Here is a 21,994-nt window from a genome sequence, read left to right on the forward strand (position 1 = left end):
AAAGGTACCTACTTACAACAACTGGCGATGGGCGGATATTTTGGAGCAGCTTTATGTATTTTTCTGGCCTTAAAAAGATGTTCTGTCTAATTTAATGACGCTATTTTTAAGATTTGAATGTTGTCTATTTTTTAATAAAATAAACTTTTAAAAACAATTGAATTGTGTGTTATTATTTTACCCCATTTTAGTAACGATGAGGTAACAGGATGTTTTTGGGAGTTTGTTTCATCATTTATTCCTGGTAAGTAGGTAAATGAATGGTGGCGTATAATTTTTCTTCAGTGAAACATCTTCATAAAGAGCAATTTTACAGCCTTAAGTAAGTAAATTGTTTTTTCTGATTATCTTTTTAATCCATACTGTCTAAAGATAAATATATATTAAATAATACCTAACATAAACTTTACGGGAAAAAAATGCCCAAGTAAATTAGAAATAATTTATTACACTTAAAATTATTTACGTTCACAATCATACACAGAAATAAATATTACAACTTACACTCTACATTAACTAAATACTACCATTATAAAAATAAATTACATTTCCTGGTAACATTAAAATCAAAGCCTCAATATCCTGGATAGAAACTTCCAGAAGAAATATTTATAGAAAGTTGGACCATTTAACTATAACGATAACCAAACCATAACCAGCCGTATACTTGCCGCCCATTGGTCACATCGGCGATTTGACAACTGAAAATGGTTCGGTTATCGTTATAGTTAAATGGTCCAACTCACCGGTAGTTCGTCTATTCTTGGTCAAAATTTAACGCTCAAGTTATTGCCAATATAGACTATACTTAACTAAGTAAAATGAAATTGCTAAAGTATTTCCAAAATCAAGCGAAAACGGTTGACAATAGAAATTACATACAATATAACATTTATAGCAGATTTCTTCATATAACTTTGCAATCCTGTAGCTAGTTAGTCTGCCTTGTGCCAATTATCTTGGGTTCGGCTTCCAGTCTAACCGGATGCAGTTGAGTACCAGTGCTTCATAAGGAGCGACTGCCTATCTGACCTCCTCAACCCAGTTACCCGGGCAACCCGATAGCCCTAGGCATGACTGGTTGTCAGACATACGTTACAAGTTACAACAGCCGAAGATTTTCAAATGACAGCAAGAAGTCAAATGTCATCATCATCTTCTCAGCTATAGGACGTCCACTGCTGAACATAGGCCTCCCCCTTAGATCTCCACAGATACCTGTTGGAGGCGACCTGCATCCAGCGTCTTCCCGCGACCTTTATAAGATCGTCGTCTGTCAAGTCAAATGTCTCACTTCAAAATTGCAAAGTTTAGTGAGGCTAACTGTACTTAATACCTTCATTAGGTATATTTCTACACATAAAATTCCTTCTGCCACTTATAAAACTTAATAAATTGCTGAACAAATGCTCATGGAAATGAGGAAATGCTAGCAATCTGCTAAGTTGCATAAATAACTACATATTGATAAGGAAAACGAATTCTTTACATCTCCAGCTTGATGGTACGTGGAAGCAGTTTCTTAGAAGCAAAGGTCTGAATCTGAATATAATTATACTTCTTGATGGGTAATCAGAACTAGTGGGAACTGGGAACATGGTTACGCCTTTGCTAATGCCCTTACCAAATCATTCCTTGTGCATTAAGTATGAGAAATATGGATTATGAGAAATGTCTAACTGAAGGTACCACCACATTTTAAAGGATTTTAAAATAATCTCTTCTAATTAAAATTACATCATCTTAAAATGATTCACAAACGACACTGCGCACCGTGGTTTTAATTTCAATGAAATCTGCTCAAACCTTTCCCAAGAAGCCTGTCCGCGCGGAGGAATACTACTTAAGTATATAATCCGCGGTTATACGCGGTGCAGTGTGCACAAAATAATTGGAACTTACGGGTCGTAGAAGTTATGAATTACCTAAGGCCTATTAACACCGACAACATAAACGTCCGTTTTTCTTAAAACAACTGTTAACCTTGTCAATTAAAAGTGGAAATTCATAGTTTAGAGACGTTTATGTTCCCGGTGCTCTGAAGCTAAGTGCTAAGACTCGATAAAGAAGACAATGATGACAAAGCGCTAGGAGAGTCAACCCTAACATAGTTTCCATACGGCGTGCTAATAGTTTGTGGTCCAGCAACCGCAGCGTAAGGGTTAATAACTAAATTAATGTTCTTGTCTGAAGCCGCTGCCGTTCCTGTGCTGTCTCTGTTCCAAGCGGCTGTAAAATAAAAAATGTGTTACAACGCCATCTAGCGGGGAGTAGCAAAAGTTTTTGAAATAACGCCATCTAGTGGTGAGTGGTAAATATTTGAAATAGTGCCATCTAGTGGTATAATGGTGCACTTGAAAGAAAATAATTTAAATCTAAGGAATAGGGAAATTAAAGTAAGCAATAAGTAAGTGTATTGCAAATATTTTTTTTAAGGAAATTTGAAATTTGTTCATGCTAATTTTAAATTGCAGTCTGTTAATTTTTATTTTCTTTTTAAAGTTGCTTTCAGCGCCATCTGTCATCTAAATGACACACTGATGTCAGAATACCTAAATAGAAGTTTAGGTAATACTGCTACTTGATAAGAGGTGTCGCAGTTGACGATTTCTAGTATTTTTATTTAAGTAGGTATATAAGTTACTAGCTGTTGCCCGCAACTTCGTCTGCGTGGGCAAGTTTCATACAAACTTTCATCCCCTATTTTATCCCCTTGGGGGTAGAATTGATCAAAATCCTTTCTTAGCGGATGCCTACGTCATAACATCTACCTGCATGCCAAATTTCAGCCCGATCCGTCCAGTGGTTTCAGCTGTGCGTTGATAGATCACTATGTCAGTCAGTCACCTTTGAGTTTTATATAGGTATTTAGATTATTTTTATAGCAATTTTTTTTTTTTTTAAATATAAATACTGAAATTAAGCATAACTCAGATTCAGTTATGCCAACTAAAGTGTGGTTAATCATCATTTGTTTAAATAATCAAGCACATACATACCTACCCAATATTTTCTAAAAAATAAACAGTCACAAATCCTACTTATTTACATAACAAAAAATACCTTACATGTTCCCAAAGGCCAAATGTAATCTTATCAAGAGAAACTTTCACTCATTGATGCCGTTTTGGCACCGGCACCTCGTGGTCATGCGTCATCGAGAAACCTACTTTTGGGAGATCACTTTCACGTGTTAAGTATTGTTAAAAATGCCTTTGCGTAGTAGGCAGGAATCTTAAGTTCATATGTTTAGTTAGAAGTAAGTAGCTGTTCCTCGCGTTTCGAGGTAGCTATTTCCCGTAAACGGGTTAAATTCATAGGCTATGTCAGTCATTAAAAATATTGCAGCGTTCTATTAGGTTAGTCATATATTGTGAATACTTCTGTTTTAAAAAGAGAGTCTGTGGAGATTCGTGCCGGTTCTTCTCCATATGAAAAGATGGCCTTTGGCTACCTATTGGCTAAATAATTTTCAGAATAGGTTTAGTCGCTGCACGTGCTATTGGCAGTCGCGAGTTAGCAGCTCGCTTCTAAATAGCACCTTATTTTTTTGAATTTAAAAGAATGATACAAATATGGATAGAAGAAAGACTAAGAAAATCATGCTACTAAAAACAAGAAACAGCAAACTCAATAAAGTAGGTAGGTACCTAAAATAAGGAAGACCCAGAAAAAAGTCTTGAACAGACAAGAATTGTATAGGGTGGCTCATAGACATAGCATTCCGTGGTTACAAGATACCACTTACATAATGGAATGTTCTAGACTTTTATATTAATGATTCTTCTGTTTGCCATCGGTGGTGGAACTCCAAGGAAGTAGCCATTCTCTGGTCTTAGCCCAGCAGTGGGCTGTGGGCTTTGGGCTTGAGGATACCCCTGGTATGCCGTATTCTTCCAACCAGATGCGGAAACTGGGTTGAATAAATTCTTAGTACATATTTTGCTAGTTAATAATGGCGTCTGGGCCAAAATTTTAGACCTATTTTGGGCTGTTCTCATATAAGGAGATCAACCAGCTGGCTTATTATATTAGTCTCTTAACATAGACATACACTCTCTATTCCCTCTCTCTCATAGGCCTTAGAGAGTTAAGGGTTTCATAACATCGTTTTAGGACGATTATTTTGATCAAAATCCTCATATTATATTTACCTACCTAAATATGAAAGCAGATTCAACAACTTCGATATCAAGACTTTCATTTTCAGTTAGTAACTGAAAAACTCGAAATACCTCATATTATAGCTATCCTTATCCCATTTATAAATACATTTTAAGTTCATCGATCTACAAAGAAAACCTAAGTTTTTATTGATTAGGTACATTTTTCTTTTCTAAGCTTTCGTCAGTTTTTGCTGTGATGTCTATGCTACTCTATTATCTATGGATAATGACTTCCCGCTATTGAGTATTGCCAACTTTAACCTTAAAATAATTACCAGAGACACTTCCTACGAATTATTTAACTACCAACAATAATAAACAAAACTCCTTACAAATAGCGCCATGCTCATCATGTATCTCTGGATGTGCTCCGTTGTGTATGTGCAGGTGTATCTCCTTCTGCGCCGGCGCCTCCCAGCCATGGCCGTGGTGCGTCTTCTGACCGAATAGGGCTCCCACCTGGAATTGAGAGGAAAAGCTTTAAATATTTTATGATATAGAAGCTTTTAGCGGTGTTATGAGCATCTTTAGAAATCTTAATAATACATTTGCTATCCGTAATGAAACTTCGCTCAACTGTTAAGAAATTAAGCTAAACTTCATCAAGTGATGTCAAGTTTTGACTTTATAGGTACCTACATGCCTACAATTTTCAGTAGTTGCTCTTTATTTCTGTGAGTTCACATCATCAGACCCTGACTTGGTGAAAATGGCTTCCCAAATCATAAATATTTGTTTAAATCGGTCCTGATGTCTGCGAGAAATTGAGGAACAACAACTTTTCAGGTGTAAAATGATCCAATGTGTTTACTTAATTTGGCACTTACACATCATCCTCCGAGCCTTTTCCCAATCATGTTGGGGTCGGCTTCCAGTCTAACCGGATTCAGCTGATTCAATTTGGCACTTACACACAAGCAAATATATTCTAAAGCATTCTTTTTAACGCAATATAAATAATAACAAGGGCAAACTACTCTATTATTTACCGGTTTGCAAACAGCTTCCCAAAATGACAAAGGGCCCGAGGCGTAGGCTGTATAATGATACATTTTGATATTCAATTACACTTTCATTTTTCTAATACGAAGAAAGTTTAAAATTACTACAAGTGATTGGAAAAGAAATAAAAAACGAATTCAAATATGTATCAATTTACTTTTTAATAATTTAGTCCGATGTGTTACATAATCTTTTTATTGCCTCACTAGGCCTTTGTGTTTAGGAGGGCACATTAAACTCTAGGTCCCGGCAATCATTGAACATCTTTAGCAATCGTTGGGTAGTCAGAAGGGTTGCCCGGGTTACTCGCTCCTTGCAAAACACTGTTACGCAGCTGCATCCGGATTGACTGGTAGCTAAAATGCTCGGGAGATGACGGTTATGGGCACGGGCCTCTTCTCACACAAAGAAGGGATGAGCTTTAATCACTGCCCAACCCGATACTCCATAGTACGACTGGTCGTCAGACTTTCACTGACTTTGACTTTGACTGGGTTCAGTGGTTATAACCACTGAAGCCTACATGCGCGAGTCCAACTCACACTTAACTGGTATCTATGTATTTCATAATTCATTTATAATTGGACGTTCTAAAAAGGTCAAGTTACTTCAACACATTCTAGCTAACATCAATAAATTATCGAGGACAGAAACTTTAGATTTAGAAGAATCACGTTTTAAATATCATGGACTTTGAATTGAAAGTCACTTCATATGACTCACTGACTCAAAGAACTACAAAACTCACTTTCATTTAGAAATCCTTAATTAGCACTAAATAAAACGGTATTATGGAGAACAAAATGACAAGTGGAGATGTCACAACGCAAAATCTCCTAAGAAAGTAGCGGGGCAACATGCGGGTGTGAGGGGGACGAGGAACGTTACTAGCTCCGCCCTTACACGCCTTTGTATGTTCAAAATTATATCATCAATCAATCCAGAAGACCAATCTTCGACAGATTAGTTTTGATTTGACAAGGAATCTGATCGCGCCTACCGTACGTTGCTTGACCTAGAAGAAGGCGCCTGACCTGCCTTCCTTATGGCATCTCTGCTATATTTCCTTCCTCTGTAAACGGTATCAATCCAATTGTTTCTTTCTCTTTTCATCTCCTCTTAATCCTATATACCCGTCCTTTTCATTCCAGCAATTTAAGCTAACTTTCTCTAAGCTAGAAATGTGCTAAGTTTATTTATTTTTGTTAATTCTGCCAGTGGACAGTTATTGACCTTGAAACGTCTAAACAACGTGACTTTGACTCAGGTGGGTAAAGAACAATGACCTTGTATTGGGTAGTCCGTTAAGAGTTATGTAGTATGTTTATATTTCGTTTCGTCATCTGCCTAGCCCAATTCTGATGATGGAATACCACTTGGAAGGTTAGAAGCTTCTTATTTATAAACACAATTGCTTCCATTAGCAATTTTGCTCGCGTCCTATAGCAACTACTCCGTGCACCTGGATAAAAACTCAGCCTAAATTCTCGATAAATGGGCTATCTAACACTGTAAGATTTTTTCAAATCGGTTGTAGTTCATGAGATCAGCGATCCAGATTTATAATACCAAATTCGTTTGGAAGTACTTATAAATTGTTATTTTCGCTGGCCTATTTACTGCCTTAGGTTGTTTTTCATATACAGACAAGGCATGAAAATTGACCACCACGCTTGGCAAAGGTGGATTCGTGTGGTTTTTCACGGTCAGTAAATGGTGACCAAAATATACTTACTTAAAAACGACTTAGGTAGCTACTTACTTCAGTGAGAAAGAAAAACGTGGAAAATGCTGCTGAGTATCTGTACTTTGTAATATAAAATCTTTAGCATGACTTGCTCTAAGATATCCTCTATCAGGGCCCTCCGAATCCCCTTTGTAAAATTGGTATTCAGGATTTCTGTATCCTCCCTATCCGTGATTACTGCCAAAAATGTAGAAATTATCTACACTTAAAAAAAAACGTGCCTTCCGAAACAGGGAATCTAGTTATTATTACAGATGGACTTTTTAACTCCCATTTGGTCATAGAGGCTTATGCCAAGAGGCACACCGAGCTTAGGGATAAGTATTATTTAAATACCTATGCAAATTAATAATAACTCGGAAATAAAGGCTATTATTATTTAAGCTCCATTCTTACCTTAGCAGCGCCAGCCATGAGCAGTAGCTTCAGTATAACAAGCGCGACCAGCAACGTTTTGATGCCGACTATAGCAGCGACCACTGCCCACGTGGAAGCCGCTCCGATCTGGAATGCGAGCGGGATGAGAGCTTGCATCATCTTCTTGAGAGGACGCCCGAATGTACGGCCTGGAAGAGAGGAAGATGGTTTATTATAATAAGGCATTTTGGTGGAATGTATAGTTGTAAATAGGAAGCATTTCTAGTTTCTTTGTACCCTAAATGGCTGCGAAACTACCGAACTTTATGGTTTGGGATGGTAGGTACATCATTGCCGATATATTTTATCTGGGTATCATATCACAGGGAAGGTCTTTAACCTTCCCTATGATATGAGTGAGTCATGAAACATCTGGTCTGTAGTCATATAACAAAGAGGAAATTGGATTTTTTGTCTGTAGGGGCTCCGAAACTATTGAACAAAAAAGCATTATTTCATTGTTGGGAAGCTATGTTGTAACTGGGTACAGGCAAGAGTTTCCTCGGGATGCGGGTGAAACCGAACGAAAATAGCTATTTATTTGTATGTAACTAAGTACTGCTACATACGGTAAAACACCGAAATGTAAGGAATGCACGAGTTAACCAGCGTTAACGTAATAAAGCTAATAGAGTCATGCTCTATTATTCCAAAAGATAGGAGAAAACCTAACGGGATATAACTGCTATACTTTCAATTATTTAAATTAGATTTTTGGCCGCCACACACAAGGAAACACCAAAGTTTTTCGATTGCACAGTAAAAAGATGTACTTATATATTTTTGTACTTATTAAGCTAACGTAGTTCAAATAAACTTATGCGTATGACTATAAGTAGTTCATCTATGAGTTAAGTTTTTAAAATTATAAATTTAAAAAAACCCCCGACCCAAAAAAAGTATGCAATAATTATGACAAAAGGTTAAAAACGCTAAACCCTATAAAAAGCAAAAAAAAACTTTTAACACTACGTAAACTAAATTTTGTCGTGTCGGGGGACCGTTCTAATTCATTACTTTAGATACGTGTTTTTTTTTAAACGAATGTTGTAATTAGGTAGGTATCATTTGATTTATGTAAGTATTTATGAAGGTAAAAAGCGGTCCCCCGACACGTCAAAATTTAGTTTACGTAGTGTTAAAAGTTTTTTTTTGCTTTTTATAGGGTTTAGCTTTTTTAACCTTTTGTCATAATTATTGCATACTTTTTTTGGGTCGGGGGTTTTTTTAAATTTATAATTTAATTTTATTTCATGCTTTTTAAAGGAGCTCCTTAATTTTTCCTTCTTTTATTTAATTTATTTTATCTTAAGATGGGGTCGCTATATGCGATCTCGGCCAAAGGAAGCTGTTTAACAATCCTCATGACAAACTGGCGCTGGGAGAATTGCACAGATTGAGAAACAATAAAGATTAACCTTTGGACATTCTAGATTTTCAGCAAAAATATAAATCGGTTTATCCGTTTCATTCCGGCATTCCAGGGTTTCATCCGCCACATCCCATTTGCAGCATTAGGTTCTCGTCAATCAGAAACATGAAGAGAACTCGTCAAGACAAATTCAACGAGCCCAAATTCGATGGGTTTACTAAAAGGCAGTTCAGGGTTAAGTCTCCTACCTTCGTGACCTAACAGCAGACCAGCTCAGTGGTTCCAAAAGACATTAGTGTTTCAAATTTCAGATCCCACATATGCTTGCAAGTAAACTGAGCGTGTAACATTCCTATGACATCTAGCAAACGAGCTGATGACCTTGAAGACCTGAACCGATTTCCACCAAACATAGCTAAGAACACTCCCGACTGACATACCTATTAAACAAAAAAAACCGCATTACAATCGGATCATCCGTTTGGGAGCTACGATGCCACATACACACACACACACACACACACACACACACACACACACACACACACACAGACACGTCAAACTTATAACACCCCGTCGTTTTTGCGTCGGGGGTTAAAAATGGTGTTACGCTCTTACAATATTTTTTCTTGTGGTTTGTAAAGTTCTGTTTGCGGTTTATTTATCAGCCTCGCGGTTTGTGGGTTTTAGAAGCTGCCGGACCCTACCTAAAATTGACTACGAAATATTGCACACGGCCAAATTATGATTCCTGTGGTTTTATGAATAGCATTTTTAGAGGTCTGCTCTCTTTGGTGATTTTTTAACAAGCTTACAGAATTCAGCCCTCTATCCGAATAAAATCCCGTACCATTACTAAAAATATGCTACAAATGAGTCTAGCCAACATGTACCATGCTTAAAGCCAGGCTTGGGATGAAAGTGGTCCAGCTGTGAGGCTGCGTGTTGTAACAGATTGCGACCGGTTTATTATATGTATGTAGGTATGTATGTATATTTATGTATGGCCCCGTCTCTAAGTTAGTAGGTAAAGTAGCGAGGTATTTTGTTTATTGATTTGTGGGAATACTGAGAAATGTTAAAAGGCTTATTTAAAACGTTTATTTGCCAGGTTATTTATTTACCATAATGTTAATATTTGACCTCTGTATAAAATGAAAAGAGTTTGTGGTTTTTTGCTTGAACGCGCTAATCTCAAGAACTAGGTACTGGTCCCATGAGCGAATCCAGTTAATCTAAACTATTGGTCCCATTTGAAAAAATATTTCAGCGGTAAATAGTACCTACTAGGAAAGGATTTAGGCACATCTCAATGAAACCTGGACTATTAAGAGGACGAATTGGAATTTTTGGCGCCAAGGATTTCAATTTTTCTCAGTAAATACAAAACGGATCAAAATACAACTTGGTTACCTGAAAGTTCATGATATAAACCTTATTTTGTTAGAAGTAGAAACATGATTAGGTAACTTTTATAACAGAGAAAAATATATCAAACATACCTCTTTCTAAAAAGAGATTCACATTTTATGGGCATACGGGACCGATTTAAGCCTCTTAACTTTTTTAGTAGTTGAGTATATACATACTCTTTAAAATTGTAGAAGGAATTTTTATCAAATTATCATTTCTAAATAATAAAATTACAAAACCATTTTGCCGCTTACGACTTTTAGTTATAAGCTAGCGCGCGTATTGTTATCCTCGCCCCGCTCAGACGCTCCGACCCCTTTTGGCGCCTTAGATGCGCGTGCCGGTTATGGAATTATTGTTGACCAATTCCTCGCCTTAAGTGTGAAATCACCAACCCGCATCTCTTGTACTAAGCCATATCCGCAGAAATAAATGAATTTGAATGATTTTTAGGCTAGTTTCTATCCAGGTTGAGTAGTAAGGTGGAGTAGTTCCCATGGGACGTGAGTAACACCGCAGGCAGGAGCAAGCTTGTGTTTTTGCATTACTTGACTCTTGACTGGATTTACAAAATGTTAGAGGTAACATGACATCATTATAACAAGGTGAAGATCATAACTCAGAGAATTCGAAGGAAAATAAATATTGTTCAACTTTATTGGCATTTTGGCGAGCTTTTTACCTTGGAGTTAAGTTTTTAAAGCTATTTGTCATTAAATAAAATTTGCGGAAATTCGTAAGATCCTAAAGAGTGTTAAGTGTCAGAGGCTGTCAGGTTGATTTAAATCCAGTGTGTAGTGGGCTTGTTAGATAAATTAAACTGCATCTCAATCGATAAGAAGAAGAAGAAGGCATGTTAATATTAGCTTCCGCTAACGGTTTCATCCAGTATAGTGGAAAATAATCGGCGCACTAAATAAAACAGCAGCCTATGTAAATACTTTACTTAATTTCTTTATTCTATTAAGTAGACAGCGAGCTGCAGGATGAACTGATTCATTCCTTAATAGAAACTTATTTTTCAATTATTTATGGTTCTTAGACATGTTTTATCAAAATGTACTGTTAAGTTGCGATGCCATATTGCGATGGGGGTTTTCATTAAATGATATAGGTAAATAAAAACATGTAAACGGCTAGACTTTCGAACATACCATCATATATCATTCTAAAACGACCAGGAAACTCAAGTCTATTAGCCTTAATGTGTTAAATACTATATTACGTATAAAAACTCATAGTTCCGTGATTCCGTCTGAATTCAGGGTAATCGCTTTAGATATCGTCAACTGTTTTTGCTGTTTTTTGTTTTATGTCATTTTGTTGACAGTTTGTACGAGTAATTGAAGGGAAACTGAGAGAATTACCTTACTAGGTACTTCCTATATTATTGTGGGTCTGATGAAAGTTTACTCAATGGTGGATGAAATAAATGGATGGTTTTAAAATCGTGCGAAGGGACAAGATATGTTGTATGGACTGGATATGAAAACACTGTTGAGCTAATTTTCTTTTAGCTTCTTACCTGTAATAAAACTGTGTACTGTAATCATAGCTGTGTTTGTGAATAAATAAATAAATAAAATAAATAAATATTTTTTTATTGATTTGCCCTAAAAATTCTTAAACTACTGAAAATTCTTTCACTGTTGGGGAGCTACACCATCCCCGAGTAACACAAGGTAAGTATATTTTATCCGGGACTATCCGGCTTAAATATAACCTTATACACCATTTCACTAGAAACCGCGGGAAAACGGATAGTCTAATTTAATAACAGTATATGTTTGCATCCTAAAGACTCCGAAGCTACTGAAGCAATTTGGTAAATTATTTCACTGTTGAAAAGCCCTACCCCTGGGTAACACAGGCTATATTTTAACCATGTACGGGGAGTAGGTAAGTAGTTTTCACGAGACTCGGGTGAAACCGCAGAGAAACAGCTAGAGTAAAAAAATATATAATTTATTTCATAGTAGTTCTTCTTTTCAGTCATTTTAATTACGTGCGTATGAAAACTTACTTATCATTTTGTTTCTAAAGTCTGAAGCAATTAAAATCGGTTTCGTTTTCACAACTCGCTTTCTACACATTAAAAACATCATGTTATTAATATCACACGCAAGTTAGATAATAATATAAGATAACAAATATAATAAGTTAAATAATACTTTCATTTATATCTAGATAGTGACAGTATGTGCAGTTGCGCGGAAAATTATGAAAAACAAGCGAAACGAAGCTATGTATGTACTTCTAAGTATTATATAGGAGGTAAGTGTTTCGGATGGCACGTTAAACTTTAGGTCCCAGCTGTCATTGAACATCCCTGGCAATCGTTACGGGAAGTCTGAAGTCAGTCTAACCAAGGGATTGGGTTGCCCGGGTAACTGGGTTGAGGAGGTCAGATAGGGCAGTCGCTCCTTGTACAGCACTGGTACCTACTCAGCTGCATCTGGTTAAACTGGAAGCCAGCAACATAGTTGGGAAAAAGGCTCGGAGGATGGAGTTGTTTGCATTAATATGTGTGCAAAAGTATGTGCAGTTGCGCGAAAAATTATGAAAAACAAGCGTAACGAAGCTTCAAAGATCGTAAATAGTTCTAATTCTATACTTATAATAATGAGTGTTATCGCCACCCGAAGATAGTAGTCGGCGGCGGGGACAGTCTCCCCAGTTGATGCGACGTGAAGAAGATGTTAAAGCGCCGGTTACGCCGCACCCCGCGCACCCTGCCTGTGCGCTGAAGAACTTGACACGAAGTCACACAGATACGCCTTCTCGGGATCAGGATTTCAGGAATAAAACACGAGCATTTCTTGGTTCCAACAGTCCGGACGCGTCGTGTTGCTTCAACGGAGGCTCGATGATGACTGACTGTGTGGGCGCCGCGGCCCGCCTTTTATTGAGCGGGTCGTGGGCCCGCGTTGAAACAACACTAGCGCTCGGTTGTGGGCGGTTTTATTTGTCATACATAGGTAAATTCTTATATTACAATGTATTTATTCTAGTTACAATTCCAATTTTAATTATAATTAGTTTCTAATACGTATACATTACGTTATATATTATTCCCATAAGAACCTACCTAGTTTTCTATGCTAAGTCTCTTAGTAGGATCACCATTTTCTAGGCTAGACCTAATCTAGGAAGCCTAAGTGGTGATCCTAACCTTTGGCCTTGGAGACTTAGCACATGGCTGTGATCCGTATGTACCAACCACCCTTTGACCCATTCATGGTCACGAGGTTGTGTCCTGGCTCTCTGGCGCTGACACCCCTCGGCGTTTTACCCTAGGGTGGTGGTACTCACCGGATTCTAACCCTGCTCATCACGTCCCATGGTGAAGAGCAGGTCGCCTATTCCTGTAACTAAGCCGCCTTTTCACCACTAGCAGCAGCGGGCGAGGCCCTTCAAAGCATGCTGCAGGCGACTTAGTTCTAGGTATCCTAAACATTGACTAAATAAAACCACCCCAATATAATACGTTTATTTTCCAACATTATTTACAAATATAAGACATCTTAACTTATTGTTAAGGTACACATTAAACTTAAACAACATAACACTTATACGTACATAAATCACAGTAAAACATGGCACATAATAATTAAATAATAACATCTTATCTTAATCTAAACATAATATTACTACATAAAACAAGTAAACAAGACACTTAAAGTTACGAAATATTTACAATTCAAGGAAGGAGACCGGTGCGCGCCTAACTGTGGATGGCTCTGCCTGCCACTACTTGAGACCCCCGTGTCCGAGGGTCTATGTTTCGCTCGCCGCGCGTAGTCCGTCGCCGACAGTCTCCCCCTCGTGCGTAGCACCGTCCTCCTGGCTCGGCGACTCTCCCGGCGCCTCCACCAGCACCACCAGACGCGTAGCAGGCCGTCGTAGCACGCCGCCCTTGGTTGTCACGTCCACGATGCGCGTTCTGCCGTCTGGACCAGGATACACGGCCGCGACCTTGCCGCGCGGCCAAGTGCACCGTGGAAGAGTGCCGTCGACAATGAGCACTACGTCGCCCACGCGCAGATCTGTAGCGCAGGCTCTCCCGCTGATCTTCCTCGGTAGTAGCGTGGGTAGGTACTCCCGCAACCACCTTTGCCAAAAGTGGTCGGCAAGGCGTTGCGTAGTACGCCAGGTGTGGCGTCCCACTAGCTCGCTGTCTGTGAAGCTCCCGATGCGTGCTCCACCACAAGAGCGCCCGATGAGGAAATGGTTTGGCGTCAGCGCCTCTTCTTGCCAATCCGCGGCCAAGTGAGTGAGTGGCCGCGAATTGACGACGTGCTCTGCTTCCAAGAGGAGGGTAAGTAGGACCTCCTCTTTGGGATGTCGTTCCTTCAGCGTGGCGTCTAGCGCTGCCTTGATCGAGCGCACTAAACGCTCCCATGCTCCCCCCATGTGAGGAGCGCCAGGTGGGATGAATTTCCATTGTAGACCCAGCTTGGCGGCCTCGTCGGTGATGTCAGGCTGCAGTGCAGCCATCGTGTCTTGCAGCTCCTTGTTGGCCCCCACGAAGTTGGTGCCGTTATCACTATAGATAACGCGGGGCATGCCGCGTCGCGCCGCGAAGCGTCGCAACGCCAGGATCATGCTGTCTGTTGACAGCGATGACACCAGCTCCATGTGCACGGCCCTTGTGGTGAGGCACGTGAAGAGTGCGCCCCATCGTTTTTCGGTGCGTCGGCCCACGGTGATCACCATGGGGCCGAAGTAATCGACGCCGGTGCACGTGAAAGGGTGGCACCCATGCGCCAGCCTCCGCAGGTAGGTTGCCCGTTGGTAGCGCGTGTGGCTGCGCTCTCCGCAGCTTGCACCACTGGCAGTGGTGCTGCACAGCACGCAGCGCTGCCCGTAGCCCGAGGATCCAGTAGTGTTGCCTTAGTTCGTTCATCACCGTGGCGTGATTCGCGTGATTGAACCGGTGATGGTAATGCGCCACGATGAGGCGCGCCACCTGGTGGCGCCCGTCGAGCACCAGTGGACGCCTGTATGCAAGGCTGACGCCTTGCACAGCGTCGATGCGGCCGCGCAGCTTGATGACGCCGTCCTCGAGCACCACGTCAAGGCGACGCAGCTGGCTGCCTCGCTCCAGCTGATGCTGCAGCCGGAGGTTGCGCAGGTCGTCTGCGAAGCTGTCGTGCTGGCTGCGCGCCAGCAGTAGCAGCTCCGCCCGTCGCAGCAGCTCTGCGTCGAGTGGCACAAAGCGCGTGCTAGGCGCCTGTGCGGTGGGTGGCGCCCGGGTAGGCGCCCGCTTCGGGCCCGCCTTGCGCCAGGCGGGGTCGTGGCAGGCGTGCACATGCACGCGTCGTCGGCACAGTTGCGTGAATTGCAGCGCGCTGTCGCGCGCAGCAGGCGCGTCCAGGCGCTGAAGCGCGCCGGGTCGGGTGTTGTGTGCACGACGCTCTGCACCGTTGCTACCGCGTCGACTGCTCTCTTCGCCGGTCGGCTCGGTCTTAAATGACCGCCTGGCCGGCCATTTGTCCTCGCTATAGGCAAGGAAGTCGGGACCTGTGAACCAACGGTGATTAGCATTGAAGTGTTCGGGGACGTCGCGCGTCGCGTCGTCGGCGGGGTTAAGTGCGGTCGGCACCCAGCGCCATTCTTGTGGGCGCGTTGATTCTTCAATTTCAGCCAGCCGATGAGCAACGAACGTCTTAAACGTCCGCGGGTCCGTCTTTATCCATGACAATACGACGCTGGAGTCCGTCCAGTAGACCTTTCGCTCGACTTGCAAATCTAGTTCCTCTTCTACCGAGCGCGCCAACCTGCTCCCAAGTAGTGCCGCCTGCAGTTCTAGTCTCGGTACCGACACGGGTTTCAACGGTGTGACTCTGACTTTAGCTGCCACCAGCCGCGTGTGGTTTCTGCCGTCTGCAGTACTGGTCCGCCAATACACTGCGGCTGCATACGCCTGCTCACTTGCATCTGTGAACGTATGCAGCTCCCCTTCTGTACAGTGTGGCGCCAGGCACCTAGGAATCTGTAAGTCCTGTAGAACCTTCACGTCTTGCAGGTACTTTCTCCAGGCAACGTCCTCTCGATTCTCGATCTGCTGGTCCCATGACACTCCGCTGCGCCATATGTCTTGTAGTAGTTTTTTTCCCTGTATTAAAACAGGAGACGCTAATCCTAATGGGTCAAAAGTCGACATTACTGCGCTGGTTACCTCTCTCTTAGTGGGCGTGCGTATGCCCGACGCTATGTCCTGCGGTGTGTTGCGCAGGTTAGCCCTAAAACCTAATTTGTCTGTATTTGTAAACCAGCGCAGACCCAGCGTCTTCTCTTCCTTCTCACCCAGGTCCACTTCCGTTTTTACAGCGCTGTTCGTGTCGATTAACTCATGCAGGAGCCCCGGTTTATTAGACGCCCACCCACGCAATTCAAAACAAGCCTTCTTGTGTATCATATTTACTTGCGACGTCACACTTATGAACTCTGTTTCTGAATGAAAACTGTGCAAATAGTCGTCCATATAATGATTGTTTATTATTGCCTCAGCCGCGGCGGGGTATTCTGTAGCGTGTTCTAATGCGTTTTTGTTTTTCACATATATCGCTGTGCTTGGCGACGACGTCGCCCCGAATATGACCGAAGTCATTCTATATTGAGTGGGCGTTACCTCTCTATTGTCGCCTCGCCATAAGAAGCGTAGACTGTCGCGGTCCTTTTCTCTTATTTTTATTTGTAAAAACATTTCCTTAATATCGGCCGCGACAGCGTACGGTCCGCGTCTGAATTTCAATAAAACACCGAATAACGATTTTAATAAGTCCGGGCCCGGCAACAATGCATCATTTAGGCTAACGCCACGCGACCTGGCGGCTGCGTCGAAAACTATTCTTATTTTCTTTTTTACCGGGTGCGTCACCGCGAAATGAGGTAAGTACCACTGCTTATCATTTTTTATCTCATCAGCGCATGTCGGCGCCTTTTCTGCGTAACCGTTTGTTATGAGGTGGTCGATTTGAGCAGAGTATTCTTTCTTTAAATGACTATCTTTATCTAGTTTGCGCTCTACATTTTTCAATCTATTAAAAGCAGATGCGTAACTCTCCGGCATACACTTGACGTCGCGTTTCCATAATAGGCCGGCCTCAAACCGCCCGTCTTCTAGTCTTGTGCACGTATTTTCCAATATGTCAGTGGCCTGTGCCTCTATATCTGTGGACGGCCGTCTAGGTGTCACGCCTAATGATTCTATATCGAAGTGACGTTTAATTGTCTCGTGCATTTCTTCATCTTTATTAACTAAATGTGATATCGTGTTGATGAAGTTTACTGGGCGTGCTGCGCCCGCGTCGGTTCCGTGCAGCACCCAGCCTAGGTTAGTACGCGACGCCACTGGTTCACCCGGCTGACCTCGCCTGACCTCTCGAGTTACTATGAGGTGCCAATTGTCTTGGCCAATTAGGAGCCGTGGTGACTCGGGTGTATAACATAATTCATGTACAAGTTTGCTCAAATGTTTACATGCACTAATTCTATTTTTATCAATATACTGCGGCGCCAGCTTTAAATTATCCATGGTTCTAACGTGCTCTAGAAGTCGTTTCGTATTTTGGTGAACGCCTCGAATTTTAACATTTAATTTTTCAGATTCTAAATGCCTTATTAATCGACCGCCTACTGTTTCTATTAATAATTCCTCCTTTTCGCCGTTAGCGCCTATCTCTGTCGCCACCTCGGCGTCTAACAGTGAGACGGTAGAGCCTTCATCCAATAAGGCCATTATCTTTTTAGAACCCGTGCGCCCATAGATTTCAACCGGAATCATCTTTAAATATGCGCGTGTAGTGCACATAGTGTGCACAGGTGCGACCACGTTAGTTGAAATTTCCTTGACTTTCTCGTCGTGCGCACCTTTATTATCACTGTGAAGTAACTTGTGATGCCAACGTTTACATATTCGACACGGCGGCTTCCTGCATGAGCTTTTTCTATGTCTGTCTTTCAGACACTTGAAACATATGTTCGACTTTTTGACAGCTTCCCAGCGGTCATCGACCGACATCTTTAGAAAGTTGCGACACTCGTGCAGCGCGTGATCATTATCAGTGTTATTGCAAAGTGGACATACCTGGTTCCTTTTCGTGTTCCTGTTATCACTGCAATCCATGTGGTTTGTGCACTGACGTTGCACTCGGTTATCACTGCAATCCATGTGGTTTGTGCACTGTCGTTGCACTCGGCGAACACTGACATTTTCACTATTGGCGAACGCACCGCACTTGTCCGCTTCTTTGTTCAAGAACTCACTGATCATTGTCAAGTCGGAAAGTTCACTGCAGTCCGCACCTTCATGGTAATCGTACCATCGAAACTTTAACACTGTGGGCAACTTGTCAACAATCTGTTTTACCATTTCGGGCGAGCACAAATACTGTGGCCTTTTCAGACCTTTTATTGCCGCAACACTATTGTTTACTTGGCTCGCAAACACACATATGTCCCGCGGGTTATCACTAATTCGTTGTAACGCACGCACTTTTTCTAACTCCGCGAGCACTAGCGCCTCTGGGCGGCCGAATCTCCTCTTGAGCGCGAGGATGACGTCACCTGGCGCCGCCTCGGAGTACAGTAGACTCTTGATGGAGTCCCGGGCTGCCCCTCGTATAGCGCGTCGCAGGCGCGCCATATTCTGCGCCTCGTTGAATAGGGGCGCCGTATCTTCGTAGACAACCCGGAAGGCCGTCCACTCGCTGCTGCTGCCGTCGAACATCGGTAGTTCGTGAAGATACTTTGGCGGTGCCGTTGCTGCGCCGCTCCTCCCGAAGGCGTCCCTTAGGGCGGCGGCGAGCGTCTGCACCTCCATCGACGCGCTTCCCGATGCGGCCTCTTCCTTGGCCGTGACTTGCTGCACCTTCTTGGCCGGTCGTTCCGGGCTTTTCCGCCGCGCCTCTTCTCTGGCGCCGTCCTTAAGGACTGAGGTCTGGATCCAATCCTGGACCTGGGCGGTCTTCTCTTCGTTGTCTACTTCCAAATCTGAGTCGTCATCTTCACACTGTGCGAGTTCTAGGCGCACGCGGGCTAATTTAGTCGCCGCCTGGGCAGCTTCCAGCTCCAGACGCGCGAGTTCTTCCCTTGCTTCTAGTTCGCGGCGCCTTGCTGCTGAACTCGTTGACTTGACGCTTCTTGGCCGACGACCTGCGCCCGCCGGCTTCTTCGAGGTGGCCTCTTCCTCCCCGACTTCCGGCGTTTGGTGTGGCGCCTTCTTGGCAGTCGCTTTTTTCTGACGCGACGCTGCCGTTGTCACAGTCGTATCCGTGGTGGCCGTAGTCTCCGTCAACGTTGTCGCTGATGTTTCTTCCGTTCCCGTTGTACCGGTGGACGCCGTCGCGGACGACGCCTCTTCCGACGTCGCTCCCCCCGTGGCCGATGAGGGTGCTTCTTCATCCTGACGCGTCGGCGGCCGCACCGGCACGCTCTTTTGCGACCTGGTAACTGGCATGTTAAGTTCTTCGATTGCAGGATCCGGCTCGAAGGACCAGCTGTTATCGCCACCCGAAGATAGTAGTCGGCGGCGGGGACAGTCTCCCCAGTTGATGCGACGTGAAGAAGATGTTAAAGCGCCGGTTACGCCGCACCCCGCGCACCCTGCCTGTGCGCTGAAGAACTTGACACGAAGTCACACAGATACGCCTTCTCGGGATCAGGATTTCAGGAATAAAACACGAGCATTTCTTGGTTCCAACAGTCCGGACGCGTCGTGTTGCTTCAACGGAGGCTCGATGATGACTGACTGTGTGGGCGCCGCGGCCCGCCTTTTATTGAGCGGGTCGTGGGCCCGCGTTGAAACAACACTAGCGCTCGGTTGTGGGCGGTTTTATTTGTCATACATAGGTAAATTCTTATATTACAATGTATTTATTCTAGTTACAATTCCAATTTTAATTATAATTAGTTTCTAATACGTATACATTACGTTATATATTATTCCCATAAGAACCTACCTAGTTTTCTATGCTAAGTCTCTTAGTAGGATCACCATTTTCTAGGCTAGACCTAATCTAGGAAGCCTAAGTGGTGATCCTAACCTTGGCCTTGGAGACTTAGCACATGGCTGTGATCCGTATGTACCAACCACCCTTTGACCCATTCATGGTCACGAGGTTGTGTCCTGGCTCTCTGGCGCTGACACCCCTCGGCGTTTTACCCTAGGGTGGTGGTACTCACCGGATTCCCTAACCCTGCTCATCACGTCCCATGGTGAAGAGCAGGTCGCCTATTCCTGTAACTAAGCCGCCTTTTCACCACTAGCAGCAGCGGGGCGAGGCCCTTCAAAGCATGCTGCAGGCGACTTAGTTCTAGGTATCCTAAACATTGACTAAATAAAACCACCCCAATATAATACGTTTATTTTCCAACATTATTTACAAATATAAGACATCTTAACTTATTGTTAAGGTACACATTAAACTTAAACAACATAACACTTATACGTACATAAATCACAGTAAAACATGGCACATAATAATTAAATAATAACATCTTATCTTAATCTAAACATAATATTACTACATAAAACAAGTAAACAAGACACTTAAAGTTACGAAATATTTACAATTCAAGGAAGGAGACCGGTGCGCGCCTAACTGTGGATGGCTCTGCCTGCCACTACTTGAGACCCCCGTGTCCGAGGGTCTATGTTTCGCTCGCCGCGCGTAGTCCGTCGCCGACAATGAGGAAAAATTGCTTGTTTCTTTGTACCCTAGACTCCGAGAATAATGAACCGATTTGAAAAAATATTTCACTGTTGGAAAGCTACACTCTCCCGAGTAACATAGGCTATATTTTATACCGGTGCGGGTAGTATTTCCCACGGGACGCGGTTGAAACCGCGGGAAAACGGCTACTACCTACCTAATATGTTGTATTGCCTGAGGCATCAATTGGCTAATTTACTGCAAAGTTAATACACGCGAGCTGTAAGTATTTCGTAATAATTTAAAGCAAGACTGTAATAATTTCCCTTTGATTAAATGAAAACAATTGGATTTGTCGCATTTCCGCTCTCCCTAGATCGATTAAGTTAGAGAAATTGACCTCCATAGCAGTTTGATTGATTATATCTTTAAATTAAATTAAACAACTTACGTAAATTAGAATATCTACACTAACTCTCTTTTTTATGAATTTTGTTTTTACTGCATATAAGTTATGTATAAAATAAGCCGCACTATTTAATATTTGTTCAAAACAAACCATAGATAAAAAATAAAAAAATGGCGTTGAAAATAAAATATAGCTTACTTACCGGTTGACAAATCCAGGCTTCTCCCGTCATTTCTATCCATTTTAACATCATAAACATCACTTTGGTTATATTTACTGTCTAAATAACTACTAACTACATTTTTGGTATCAATACTATCACTAACTAGGTTCGCGTTCGCGCCACAACCGGGTCGCCAAATAAAAAGTAAAAACAATACTATATACGTCAAACGGCCGAACATTTTCACTTTTTTTAATAGCAATATATGAAAACACGGGATAAACCACTTAATAATTTCTTTTAAATCCATTTTTGTGTATATTTGTTGTTTTAGTTACGTTTTGAACGCGGGAAATAAAAAAGCGCGGCAGTCATTTCGCGCCAAACGCTCCGTTCGAACTAAGCGCGCGGAGGTCGCTCACCCATTTCTTCTTTCACTCCACGGATGAAGGAAAGATGAGCGGAGATGCCATAATGTTAATGACATCTTTTTCTTGTACATGATGAATTACATAATTTTTGTATTGAAATTGTTATTTTAATATATTTTTTTTATAAGAAAGACATACATGTTTTAATATATTTTTTTTATAAGAAAGACATACATGTTTTGATACCTAAACAACGCACAGTAATGTTCAGTAAAA

At 42.1% G+C, this 21,994-nt stretch overlaps 1 protein-coding gene across 1 annotated transcript; it reads right to left on the minus strand.

Annotated features, from left to right (window-relative positions):
- Positions 1 to 435: 435 nt before the first annotated feature.
- Positions 436 to 21,742, minus strand: LOC110381583 (uncharacterized). The gene is made up of 4 exons (XM_064042238.1): positions 21,387 to 21,742; positions 7,312 to 7,481; positions 4,499 to 4,625; positions 436 to 2,229 (listed from the first exon to the last, which is right to left on the minus strand). The coding sequence occupies exons 1-4, from the start codon at positions 21,655 to 21,657 to the stop codon at positions 2,045 to 2,047; spliced, it is 753 nt and encodes a 250-aa protein (XP_063898308.1). The 5' UTR covers positions 21,658 to 21,742; the 3' UTR covers positions 436 to 2,044.
- Between the last annotated feature and the right edge of the window lie 252 nt (positions 21,743 to 21,994).

The sequence above is a fragment of the Helicoverpa armigera genome, chromosome 27, assembly GCF_030705265.1.
Source record: "Helicoverpa armigera isolate CAAS_96S chromosome 27, ASM3070526v1, whole genome shotgun sequence".
NCBI lineage: Eukaryota > Metazoa > Arthropoda > Insecta > Lepidoptera > Noctuidae > Helicoverpa > Helicoverpa armigera.